The sequence below is a fragment of the Leuciscus leuciscus genome (assembly GCF_965113295.1).
Source record: "Leuciscus leuciscus genome assembly, chromosome: 8".
Classification (NCBI taxonomy): domain Eukaryota; kingdom Metazoa; phylum Chordata; class Actinopteri; order Cypriniformes; family Leuciscidae; genus Leuciscus; species Leuciscus leuciscus.
The window spans coordinates 4,190,567-4,203,927 of record NC_138732.1 but is presented as its reverse complement, the minus strand read 5'-3'; the positions used below and the strand labels follow the sequence as shown (position 1 = coordinate 4,203,927).

The 13,361-nt window shown below is 35.8% G+C and overlaps 1 protein-coding gene and 2 long non-coding RNA genes across 4 annotated transcripts in view; 1 reads left to right on the top strand and 2 right to left on the bottom strand.

Moving 5' to 3' along the window:
• Positions 1–2,539, bottom strand: part of sec24b (SEC24 homolog B, COPII coat complex component) — a 35,276-nt gene extending 32,737 nt beyond the window's left edge. For both annotated transcript variants that reach the window (XM_082176858.1, XM_082176859.1), the window contains exons 1-2: positions 2,272–2,539; positions 239–856 (exon numbers count right to left, since the gene is read on the bottom strand). In XM_082176858.1, the coding sequence (XP_082032984.1) occupies positions 239–856; positions 2,272–2,377 (724 nt within the window). In that variant the 5' untranslated portion in view covers positions 2,378–2,539. The remainder of the gene's footprint in view (positions 1–238; positions 857–2,271) is intronic.
• Positions 2,540–5,339: 2,800 nt separating this feature from the next.
• Positions 5,340–10,350, bottom strand: LOC309504176. Its single transcript, XR_014207978.1, has 2 exons — positions 10,202–10,350; positions 5,340–7,336 (listed from the first exon to the last, which is right to left on the bottom strand). It is a non-coding gene; the product is annotated as an uncharacterized lncRNA (long non-coding RNA).
• A 130-nt stretch (positions 10,351–10,480) lies between these two features.
• LOC309504208 overlaps positions 10,481–13,361 on the top strand; it is a 3,534-nt gene continuing 653 nt past the window's right edge. The window contains exons 1-3 of the long non-coding RNA XR_014208018.1: positions 10,481–10,604; positions 12,066–12,169; positions 12,806–13,361. The exon at positions 12,806–13,361 is cut by the window's right edge and continues 653 nt beyond it. This is a non-coding gene — a long non-coding RNA (uncharacterized lncRNA). The remainder of the gene's footprint in view (positions 10,605–12,065; positions 12,170–12,805) is intronic.

Genomic DNA, 13,361 nt, shown 5'->3' with positions numbered 1-13,361 from the left:
GTGTGTTCTCATTTACATTGTACATAGCTCACTCACTGTTATCTAGTGGCTTCGGCTTTTTGTGTAATAAATGATCAAGTTTCCAACACTTGCTGTAGTCTATTCATGGTTCATCTTTCTGCTTTTCCCAATCTACCAGCAGTAGAGTGATCTCTGAATGTTTGCACTCCATCTCCTAAACCTTTAAAGATCGTAACACTGTGCATAGTGCATTAGGATGAAAGGCATTCAAACCAACCTGCATTCGATTGGCCATTGACAGTGGCCGTTTGGCTGAGAGGCGGAGCTCCGAATCCCAGGCGAGCTGGTGTGGGTGTGGCCCCGTTCCCTTGGGAATGCTGTTGCAAAGAACTCTGGGTAGGTGGCGGTGGCATTACCGTTGAATCGGGCGGCTGCCCTGCGCCAGTTTGAGAGGATCTCAGCGTGCCGTACTGACTGCTCCCGGGGGCTGATGGGTAAGAAACGATGGGGTACAGCGGGGCGCCGAGGTTGTTGCCACTGGCTGGTGTCACCAAGCTGGGCTGCACCTGCTGAGGTTGGGGTTGGGGTTGAGTTTGACCCTGTGAGGGGTGACTATACGCCTGTCCGTAATACCCGGCTGGCATAGTGTACGGCGCAGTCTGCTGGACATTCGAGGAGGAGTACTGATGTGCAGGTGGCTGCGATCCTGGTGCTGCTGCGTACAGCGACGGCCCTGAGCTGTTCTGGTAGTAGTTCCCACTATAGTCTGTGCCCAAAACTGGGATTTTTCCAGTCGGAGGAGCGCTGTGTCCCGCCATGGGGGGGTAACCACCAGTGGGCGGAGCAGAACTATAGCTGGATGCGGGATACATGGCAGGGAACGACTGTCCCGGACCTGTCAACAACAACATCAATTTGATTTGTGAGATTGCCATGCAAATGACATGCAAATGTTACAAATGCACGTCTGTCATTGGTCGAATCACAAGTTTTATACAAATTGAAACCTATGAAATCCAACAGCAGTTGACATTCGCATCATTATATATTTGCCTTACAAATAAGCAATACCACATTATTGAATGACTATTTACTAATTTATCATATTTATACACTGTGTGAACATGATAACAAGGTTAATATAGTTTAACTAAAACCATAAAAAAAGAATTGTTAACTGAAATATAATAAAACTACATGTCTAACAAAATATAGTACTGTGCAAAAGTCTTATGCATGCATGTTAGTATATTATGAAAAATAATATGTAAACTAATATAAAAATCACAAAAAAGTACTAAGATTTTAACTAAAATTAAAATGAAAACGGAAAATATAATTAAAAAACAGATATTAAAATTAATCAAATGTATAGGCTACTAAAACTACATTACACTGCATTGTAATTCATGGTACTTTAATAGATACTAGTATGATATTAACATGTTCAAAAGACAATTTGCACAGATCTTTCTCTGATTTTATACTAAATGACAACAATTCGACAACATTCACCTGTCACGTCATGTTAAAAAAACAGTAAAATGTACATTAGAAAATACAAAACATACTGATATTACTTCATTTTAGGCAGTTTAACAATAAGAACACAGTCAGATTATAGGCTATTAGCATGATGTAGAAACACAGCTCACATTCATAAAACCACAAAAAGGCATTGGCAAATTACCGTTAAGATATTACATGAAAACTGTTGGTTTATTGGGAATATTTAATCAATATTTATCACACGTTTATTCTGCGAACTTAATTTACCACAAATATGAGACATCTGATCAAGACAATGACATATGCCAGTTCCTAATTCAGACCAACCACATGACAATATTTTAAGAGATTAATTAATAATCCGGACCTTAAAGATTTTTAAAACGACAGAAAGAACAACCAAGCTACCTGAACTAAACTAGCCGCTAACGGGCTAAGGACAGGAGATGACAACAAACTGACTGAAATTAATATTCATTCAAACATACCGACAGCTGCTATGTGACTTTAATGACAGGTATAGAAAATATTACTCTATTGTGATCTGTAGAGGTCGATGTCTCCGTCTTAAAGACGAAGATGACAAGTGCTTTAGTTTGGCCTCAATCTCAGGCCTTTAGCTTGCTAACTTATCTTAGCTTTTCAAAGTGGATTTGAATGTGATTTTAGCATTTTAGCACGTAAGTTTAGCCACTAGCGTCTTAGCCTAACACTTAGCCAGCCTGTTAACTCAGCTTTTGAATGTGATATTCGCGTTAGCTTTAGCATGTTAGCTCAAGTGGTTTCGCTTTAATCCCGTACCGTTCTGACAGGACGCCGCCGCTGCCGCTCCGCCTCCGTTTTGTGTAGAATTCATGCTGTAATTATTCAAGGACGAGTTCGGATTCTTGTGTCCCTGTGTGGACATCTCTATCCGAGCGGTTAAGGATCCTCGATTATATAAAAAATAAACGCCGCTATCACCAGTTGTGGGTCTCCATCGACCTGCTCACAGCTGAGCGGAGGGTCTCTGTCAGACTAACGGTGATGATGATGATCACGGGCCGCTGAATCCAGAGATCAACAGCGGCATCACTGACAGCCCTTCAAAATAAAAGTCTTAAAATAAAGGAGATTTTTTTCTTCTTCTTCTATGAAAATACTGGCACCTAATATCTGATGATTCTTCTCTTCAGGATAAATTTAAGGATCCACCTTTGTTTGTGTCCAGACGGGGCCCTAATCTCCGCAACAGGGTAGTAAAAGCATGCATAAGATCAGCTCATACTCAAACACTCTTAGCACCTCTAGGGATGGTAACTATCCCTGTGGCAATTGTGGCAAATGTAATAATACACACAAGACCTGTAACTTTAAACATCCCAGATCTGGTAAGAGCTACAATGTGAAGGGCATTATTACATGTAAAACTAAGAATGTTATTTACATTTTAAGATGTCCTTGTGACATGGTGTATTTGGGAAAGACCACACGTAGTTTAAAACAGAGGATAAGTGAGCATAAAAGCTCTATCAGACGTGCTGACCCTAACTACCCTGTGGCCTGTCACTTTACAGAGTGTGCTCATTCAGTCTCTTCTCTCCGTTTTCAGGGAATTGAGCAGATTAAATTATCTAGAGGTGGAAACATTGATAAAGTGCTATGCCAAAGGGAACTGTACTGGATTCATGCTTTGGATGCCTTATATCCCAAAGGTTTAAATGTGGATTTCGACATGAGTGTCATGTTATAGTCACAGCTGTACTGTTTTTATAAGTCTTGAATACTGCAGTTTATGAAGGTTTTTACTGATGTCCTTGCAGTCTCCATTTACTTATACAGCATGTATGTATATATGTGCTTGTATTTCTGTATTTTTGTATATTTGTACTTATGTTTGTTTCTTGTAATGGGGGATTTTCATTATGGGGAGTAAATGTGTAAATTATGTAGATTATTCAATATGTTGGGTAGGTTAGAGAAAAACTACTACTCCCACCATTGGACTACAACTCTCCTACCTGGCTTCCACAGGTGTGGTAATCACTGTTAATTATCCTGATGTGTTTGAACACAGTTAAGTTGATTGCTACATTGGTTTGTATGCCCTGAGGATGGTCGTTTGACCGAAAGCTTGGCTATTAAATTTGCTGAAAGGATTCAAGTGTGCAGACTGTTTTATTTATTTTTTGAGATCTTCAGTTTTGTTTGTCTGGCACCTTGTTGTTCGTGAGTGTGGTGTTATTTCTTCAAAATTTCTTCTTCTTCAAAATAAAATAAAATAAAATAAAATAAATAAAATAAATAAAATAAATAAAATAAATAAAATAAATAAAATAAATAAAATAAATAAAATAAATAAAATAAATAAAATAAAATAAAATAAAATAAAATAAAATAAAATAAAATAAAATAAAATAAATGAATGAATGAAGGGGGAAAAAGAGAGAAAGAAAGAAAGAAAGCCCCCCTTCAAAGATGAATTTTACTACAGGTATAGAGCGAGTACAGGTAGCGCATCTTTAGGCTTCTTTCATCTTGAGGGAATTTATCATAGACTGTAAAAAAATATCTTTTGACTCTCTGGACAGATGTGTAGATGATCTTTCAGTGGCTTGAACTCTTCACTAACATTTTTTCACATTTATTTATGTATAGCGCTTTATACTACGGGGCTGAAGAATGCTTGCATCTGATTGGTTGAGGGACGTTCTAAGGACTAAAGTAGTTCCAGGCAGGTCTTGACCGCATTACATGCTCGTATCACTCCGCCACATTATTTCAGTTACTACTTTACTTCAAAGGTCCCTCCCTACTACAGCCGACAATAGAAAGAACCCAAACCCAAACGCACAGACTCAGGTAATTCACACAAGCCTCCGTTACTAGCTCTAAAATTACATTTTGAAATTAGTAAGTGTGGAACGAAATTCGTAAGAAATTATTCCTAAACACAAGAGCGTTTTAAGGACAGAAATTTGACAAATGTCTTGAAATACAACGTCTGACTGTCTTGAGGTGTGGTAACTAGATTATTTGACGTATTGACGATTTAATGTTGATTCAGGTTAGTTCAATAATGTTGCAAGTTCATCGATTATTAAACTAATTCAATTTAGCTGTGAAGCAAGCTCTATAGAAGACAATGGCATTATTCAGCTCAGTTCAAGTTTTGTGTCAAAATGAACACAATTTAATGACAAAATATGAATACCTGCATCATACACTTTATTCTCTTATGTGTCTAATTCAAGTCATATTTGTCATGGACATCCAGATCAATGTAACCAGTTTAGGCTGAAACATGGGGTTCATTACACTATTGATCTTCACATCAGTGATCCAAGACTACCATATTTTACCAGGTGTTTCTTTCCTTTATATAGACATCCTGATAGAAGGCGAGGTGAAAAATTTGCATTTCACATTTTTGCTTATTTGGGTTCATAGGTAAGGTATTTCCTAATGTATTATTTATAATAAGACTAATACTAAAAGAGTAATAAATACCACTCCCTTTTGCCAAGAACACAACACTCTCTGTCTGTGCTGGAGGCAAATATCTGCCTGGCACTCTCTTTATATAACAGCAATAAACTGAGATTAGTAGGTAGCAAAGGGAAGGAGTGATTGACAAAGCCTGATGGAAAATAACCGGCTCTGAATATGTTACATGCACTTGATTCAGCATTGCTCAATGAAGCCACTGCATCAGACTTCAGCAATTTCCTTCCATGTTACCACAGAGTCACTTCACACATATTTCCAGAGGCAGTATACGCAACAATGACACTGCAAGAACAACCACTTCTTCAATTTGGGTAACAGTCCATTTTCTAAATAGGCATATGCATGCATGTATGAATAAACAACAAGCTCAGTCAAGAAAATGCAATTAAAATAGCTTTATTGTAAAACTGTCAATAGTTAAAAACATAATCAATAATTTTAAAAAATAGCTGTACAACAGATACTTTAAAACCCTGTCTAGCTTAATGAAGCGCCAGGCTTCCTATAAGAACCGTTAGTTGTGTTAAAGTCGTCGTGAAATGCTAATCAAAACAGGTTACTTCCATAATTTGATGTATTTGAGTTAAAATGGGTATTTAATGATGAGAAAAATAAAATAAAATTTGATTGATCAAATTCAATTTGAATTTGTCCATCAGGACCACATTTTTTTATGATGTTATAAAAGTGAGTGTTTAATGAGACGAATGTGAACGCATTCAATTTGAAAGGGGAAAGTTAAGCAATAATTTTTTTGATGAGAGATTTACTAATGCAAATTTCTTTGGAATAAATGCACTTATGAATCGATCACAATAAGGCCACAAATGTGAATTATGGAAGTAAACAGGGACGATTTAGATTCCACGTTGACTTTAAATATTCAAATCAATCTCAATCTCACAATAACAATCATTCAGGACCAATCGCAGCAGTTTAGTTAGCATTATTTTCAGTCAGATGCACAATAGCGGTCCACTGTACACTTCCGGTCAAACGTTTGGGAAAAATTATGAATTTTTAATGTTGTTAAAAGAAGTCTCTTCTGCTCACTGCATTTATTTGATCAAAAATACAGTAAAAACTGTAATATTGTGAAATATAATATAATATAAACTACCATTTAAAAGTTTATGGGTAAGTAAGGTAAAAAAAAAGACATTAAAATTGATCAAAAGTGACAGTCACAAAAGATTCTTTTTCAAATAAATGCTGTTCTTTTGAACTTTCTATCCATCAAAGAATCCTGAAAATTCTGAAAATTCCACAAAAATATTAAGCAGCTTCTAACATTGATAATAACAAGAACCATTATTAATAATCGAGCACCAATATTAGAATGATTTCTGAAGGATCATGTGACACTGAAGACTGGAGTAATTCAGCTTTGATCACGGGAATAAATTACATTTTAAAAATACATTCACATAGAAAACAGTCATTTTATATAGTAATAATATTTCAGAATATTACGGTATTTTTGATCAAATAAATGCAGCAGAAAAAAACGTCTTTCAAAAACAATCTTAATTCTTCCAAACTTTCGACCAGTTGTGCGCTTGTGAAACTCAGTGTCTTTGCAGCTTGTTTCATTCTCCTCATGCTTTTGAAATGTTTGCGTTAGTTTGCTTCTGTTTATCACAGCGCTCCATCATTGGTGTATGAAGGATTGCCGAGGCCTTCCGCTTCTCCCATCCCGCTCTTCCGACACGTCCTCCGTCGCCATAATACGACGGCGAGCGCTGAAACCAGCAGGAGGAATCCCACAGATCCCGCGATGATCCCTGCGCTCAGAGAGACTCGGTCCGGTTGCGGTGGATCGTATCGGGTACAGGACTTTTCGCTGAGCCCTACTTGATTCCCGGCCGCCACACACACCGTCTCCCCAACTTTCATTCCAGGTATGACTCCATTCCTTAGATGTTCTCTAAAAATATGCTGCTTTTTCCTGCCTTTTATAGTGACTTCATAATAGGTGACGTTGGAGCGAGGAGCGCACCAATGGACGGCCACTTCCCCGGAGCCGTCCAACTTCATCTCACGAAGTTTCGGGGGCTCGGGTCTTTCCTCCGGACCCGTCAACCCGGGACACAGGCAACCCGTGAGCGCCGAAATCTTCTCGCAGGGGGTCGTTTGAACCTCACAGGGGTCATAATCACAGGGTCGGGGTATCACACGAGAGGTGGTGACCCCGGGCGACCGGGGCGTGAGCGTCGTCTTCGAGAGTTCGTCGTCGTAGTCGTCCTCGACTTCGATGATGCGGACGCGTGTGTGTGGCTGAAGTAATGATGGACTGACGGATGTGGAGCGAACACACTCCATCACGCAGAGGAGGACGAGGAGGAACGTGACCTTTGACCCCAGCAACATCTTGAACCTGCAACAAATTAAGGTACAATTACTGTAATGTTCATTTTAGCAGCTCCATTCGTTCATATTCTTAAACACAGGACACATGAACACATTAAAGAACATGAAATACCTCAACATATGTTCTTGCGCCACTTTTATGAAACCACTTTTCATAAAGAGGATTTGAATTGAATTTGAATACAAGTATGATGTTTTTTTTCCCAAACATTTTTTTTCTTGTTTTAAGCATTTTTTTTTTTAAAGTGAGTTTATGCTCAAAAAAACAAAAAAACAAACATAATATATATACATTTTCTAGTGTGATGATATATATATATATATATATATATATATATATATATATATATATATACACTACCGTTCAAAAGTTTGGGGTCAGTAAGATTTTTAATGTTTTTAAAAGAAGTCTCTTCTGCTCACCAAGGCTGCATTTATTTGATTAAAAATACAGTAAAAAAAAAAGTAATATTGTGAACTATTATGACAATTTAAAATGACTGTTTTCTATTTTAATATATTTTAAACTGTAATTTATTCCTGTGATCAAAGCTGAATTTTCAGCATCATTACTCCAGTCTTCAGTGTCACATGATCCTTCAGAAATCATTCTAATATGATGATTTGATGCTCAAGAAACATTCATTATTATTATCAATGTTGAAAACAGTTATTTACATTTTTATTTCATGATGCTTTGATGAATAGAAAGTTCAAAAGAACAGCATTTATTTAAAATAGAATATTTTTAGAATATTTTACTGTCACTTTTGATCAGTTTAACTCATCCTTGATTAATAAAAATATTGATTTATTTTATTTCTTTCCCCCAAAAATAAAATAAAAATTCTTACTGACTCCAAACTTTTGAACGGTCGTGTTTAATGTTACAAAAGCTTTATATTTCAGATAAATGCTGTTCTTTTGAACTTTCTATTCATCAAAGCATCATGAAATAAAAATTTAAATAACTGTTTTCAACATTGATAATAATCATAAATGTTTCTTGAGCATCAAATCATCATATTAGAATGATTTCTGAAGGATCATGTGACACTGAAGACTGGAGTAATGATGCTGAAAATGCAGCTTTGATCACAGGAATAAATTACAGTTTAAAATATATTAAAATAGAAAACAGTCATTTTAAATTGTCATAATATTTCACAATATTACTTTTTTTTTTTACTGTATTTTTAATCAAATAAATGCAGCCTTGGTGAGCAGAAGAGACTTCTTTTAAAAACAAAAAAAATCTTACTGACCCCAAACTTTGAACGGTAGTGTATATATATATATATATATTAGTCAACTTTTTGTGAGCATAACCTCACAATTTTTTTATTTATGCTTGTTTATATATTTGACAATGGGGTAAAACAATTGTAAAACTAAATTTTAGATATTTATGGAACTACAAATTCAAATGTTATTTTATATTTATGTTTATTTTTCAGTATTTTTTTATTAGTAATTTTAGTAATTATTATAATTTTTTTTTAAATGTCTATATAGTTTGCATTATTCATTTTTATTTCAGTTTTAGTTTTAGTTATTTTAGTACATCAAGGTAAACTAAAAGTAAATGAGAAATGTTGCTTAGCTGAAATAAAAAAAATTATATTGTATTTTGTTTCATTTAACATTTGTTTAATTTCGAATATCAAAAATGCTTTTATGGTATTTTATGGTTTTAGATTTGGTTAACAATAATTGCCCTGTTGCGAACTTCATTTCATACCCACTTTAACTGTTTCTACCCACATCTCTCTCAGTAAACAAACATCCTGAATGATCCTTCTGGACAGAATTAAAGTCAAACTGGGTGTATTTTTAACACAGGACACACACTGTGCAGCTCACACACATACACACACACACACACACACACACACACACACACACACACACACACACACACACACACGCGCACACACACACACACACACACACACACACACACACACACACACACACACACACACACACACACATCGCAACAGACCGAACCGCCTGCCAGTTACTGTGGGAACCTGAAGAGAAACCCTGCTCCCTCCGACTGATGCCAGCGGCCGGAACAATTCACAATTTACTATTTAAAAACCTATTGCTGCTGCTTTACTAAGTGACCAGACTAACAATTTTACCCGGTGACTTACAAAACAGAGGCATAAACCCACAGGCTGAGGCTGAAGGGAGGGACCCACGCCAAGTTATGACTCTTATGACTAAGCAACACGTACCCTAGCATAACAACGGCAGAAATACGTGCTAAAAAACTAATCTCATCTGCGCATCACACTGACAATCACCTAATTATGCATAAATATCTAGATATCATTATAGTTATTACAAATACATTATAGTTGTTATACATTATAAAACAACATTTTTGTTACTTGTAATAACATTTATAGTGCTGTCAAATCGATTAATCACACCTAACATACAAGTTTGTATAGGTGTGTGTGTATATGTAGATATAGATATACATACACATATATTTACAAAGTTTTATGTTAGATGTGATTCATCGATTTGACAGCACTAAAAATTACTAAAATGTCAAAATGCAAAAAACTAAAACACTGGTTATTGTTACTAAAAATTTAAATTATATTAAGAAATAATGCCGTAAAATAATCAAAATAACAGAAAGATTCTAAAACTTCTTACAAATAAATTTAGATATATTTATGTAGAATTATGCCATTTATTCCATCCTTTACAGAAGTCACAATATTGTTTGGGCGGAAACTGGTTCCCATGGTAAAAAAAACCCGCATTAATCCACTATTAACGTTCCTACTATAATACTGATCGTCATGGCAACCCGTAACCAGTGAACCCTCAGTGAAAACGACTGGCGTACCTGTGTGTCTGACTGGTTTCTGCTCACGTCTTCTCTCCAGCAGCCTTCTGGTGTATTTCCTCTCGGTCTAATGCATTCTTCTCCTTCACCTTCCCTTTTTTCTTCCTTCTGAAGTCCCTCCCTCTGAACACCCCCTCACTCGTCTGCCGGCCTCCCACCATCCCTCTTTTCTTCTTGTAACATTTCCATCTAAGAAGCTTCGTTCATTTTCTCTCCAGGACTTCACTATCCTCCCCCTCCTCACGTCTCTCTCTCTCTCTCTCTCTCTCTCTCTCTCTCTCGCTCTTCTTTTCAGGTTTGTTTGTGAGTTTTGTGCTGCCCTGCATGTTAATGTCTCCAGCAGAAGCAACAGGAGGCATGCTGGAACTCATCTGGGTGTCCCGTCCTGTGTGGATAAGTGCAGGCATGTGCAAATGTTGCTTTTAAAGGAGTAGTTCCTCCAGTTTTCATATGCACAACTATAGTAAATGTTGACCGTGACTGTCGAGCACTGAAAAGGACTAAAAAGTAGACCATATGAGACCCTGGACCACAAAACCAGTCACATGGGTACATTTTTCTGAAATTGTGATGTATGCATCATCTGAAAGCTGAATAAATAAGCTTTCCATTGATGTATGGTTTGTTATGATAGGACAATATTTGGTCGAGATACGACTATTAGAAGATCTGGAATCTGAGGGTGCAAAAAAATCGAAACATTGAGAAAATCTCCTTTAAAGTTGTTCATTAATGTTCACGATTGTGCAGCATTCACTCACACAAATACATGTTTGATATATTTACGGTAGGAAATTTACAAAATATCTTCATGCAACATGATCTTTACTTAATATCCTGATGATTTTTGGCATAAAAGAAAAATCGATAATTTTGACCCATACAATGTATAGTTGGCTATTGCCACAGATATACCCGTGCGACTCGAGACTGGTGACGTGATCCAGGGTCACATATACCACGATATATCGGCCTCCATATCGGATGTTCATTTTAAATGTTACCGTTATCGGCCTGATAAGAAAATTTGGCCGATATCTTAAAGCTGATAAATAATGGATTATTTTCTTCAATTCGCCATGATGGTTTTAACTGGCTTGGAATATGATTGGAATCACTTCAAAAAGGAAAATACATGTGCGGTTTCATATAAGCTACGTAAAATTATAATGAGAACACCATTATAATTGTGTGTTTGCGACATGGCTTTTAATGGTGAGACTTTTGTTTTTGTAATCAGGCTCTCAAAAATCATATAAAAATTTGGATTTAAATTTATCGGCCAATATATTAGTTATCGGCTTTCAAATATAAAGAATTATCGGTTATCGGTATCGGCCAAAATGTTTATATCGATGCATAAATGCTACATGTTGTTAGTGTTTTTTAGGTCATTGTGAAAACTTTTGCTCGTGCTGTGGAAGAAGGGCTTAATTTGAGACGTGTGTGTGTAAGTGTTTTGGTAGTTTTAGTGCATTTTGAATGTGAAATTAACTTTATTTGTGTTGTTTAGGAGAGTTTTGAAAAACTGACCTTGACAAATGTGTCCTAGCAACAAAAAAACTGTAATTCAATGTGTTTATTGTACATATTACAATAACATAATATGTGTGTTGAAACGCATGAGAGTACATACTGACTAAAAGAAGTTTCTTTTTGGTTGAACTGTTCCTTTAAAAAGCCCTTTTTTATTACAAAAGCTGCAATGTACGAAGTCTCAGCTCATTATTTGCTCCGTTACACATTCCTCTCCTCTACATAATTGTATATGTCCAGCAGAGCATGATCCATGACACAGAGAGAGAGAGAGAGAACAAGATGGCTGATATTAATTTCTATTGACCCCCATTGTTTCGTTTTCCAGGAGGAGGGGAAGAGGAAACATGTCCTTATATGGTCATGCCTGCTATCACACATTTTAAGAGCGACAAGACTTGTTCACTAACTCAGCGGATACCTTTACTAAGAGTAAGAGCTGAATAAACATATACACACACACACACATTCAAGTGAATCTCATGACATAAGGACAAATTTAAAGCCAAATTTCACCCCAAAATCAAAAGAAATAGAAGACAGAAGCTATTAGGTAACACTTTACAATAAGGTCTCATTTGTTAATGTATTAGTTAACATGAACTAACCATGAGAAATATATTTTTACAGCAGTTAGTTAATAAAAATACAGTTGTTCATGTCAGTTCATAGTGCAATAACTAATATAAACATTTAAAAAATTTAATAGTAAATGTAGAACATTAACTAATATTTTTTTTAGTTTGACATTTTAGCACATATTCCCACCAAATTCTCCCTACTTTATTGGTAAAAACCTTTTAATGTGAAAAAATACATATTTTATTATAATATAAGTGTATATATTATTATAATTTAAATGAATTATATTATTTTATTTTATATTAATTTATTAATAATCACATCATAAAAAAAAAATAAAAAAATTATACACCATGGTAGTCTTTAGCTTATACATATTCAGTTATTTCAGAATATATTTTATGGTCAAAACGACTATCCTGAATCTAAGAAGAATCTCCCTGAAAACGACAAAACTCAATACAAAAGTGTTGTTGATTTTTCCAGGCTTTTCCACGGGCTTGTGGATGGTGTCGTTCTGGAGATGAGATTGAGATTGTCGGTTCTCCTCTACGCCCACATCCGGACTCAGAAACATCTCGCAGACCGTGACATGAATCACACTATCATGGAGAAAAAATCTGTGTCAGGCATGCATGGTCACGTCAGGTGAGCACTGTGTCTAAGTGTGTGATCATGGAAGACAAAACATGCATATTCACTGTCTGAACATTCACAATGCGCAGAACCTGCTTCTTCTCACTATATAGGGGAGATACTTCAAATCCATTGACATATTTACTGACATATTGCTTGAGACTTACTGATATAAATATAATTAAACTTAATTTGGAGTACTTCTTTATTGTACGATGCACATTTCTTAATATTAAGCCTAAAATGTGTTTTAAAATAAATATTAGTAAGGATAGTATGTATAATATCAGTCTTTAAATGCAAGATATTTGCAATAGTTCCACTTTAACACAATCAAATATCTTTAGTTGGACATCCGCACTATTTCTGGAAAACTAAAGTGCATTAAGTACAAAAGTTGTTGTCC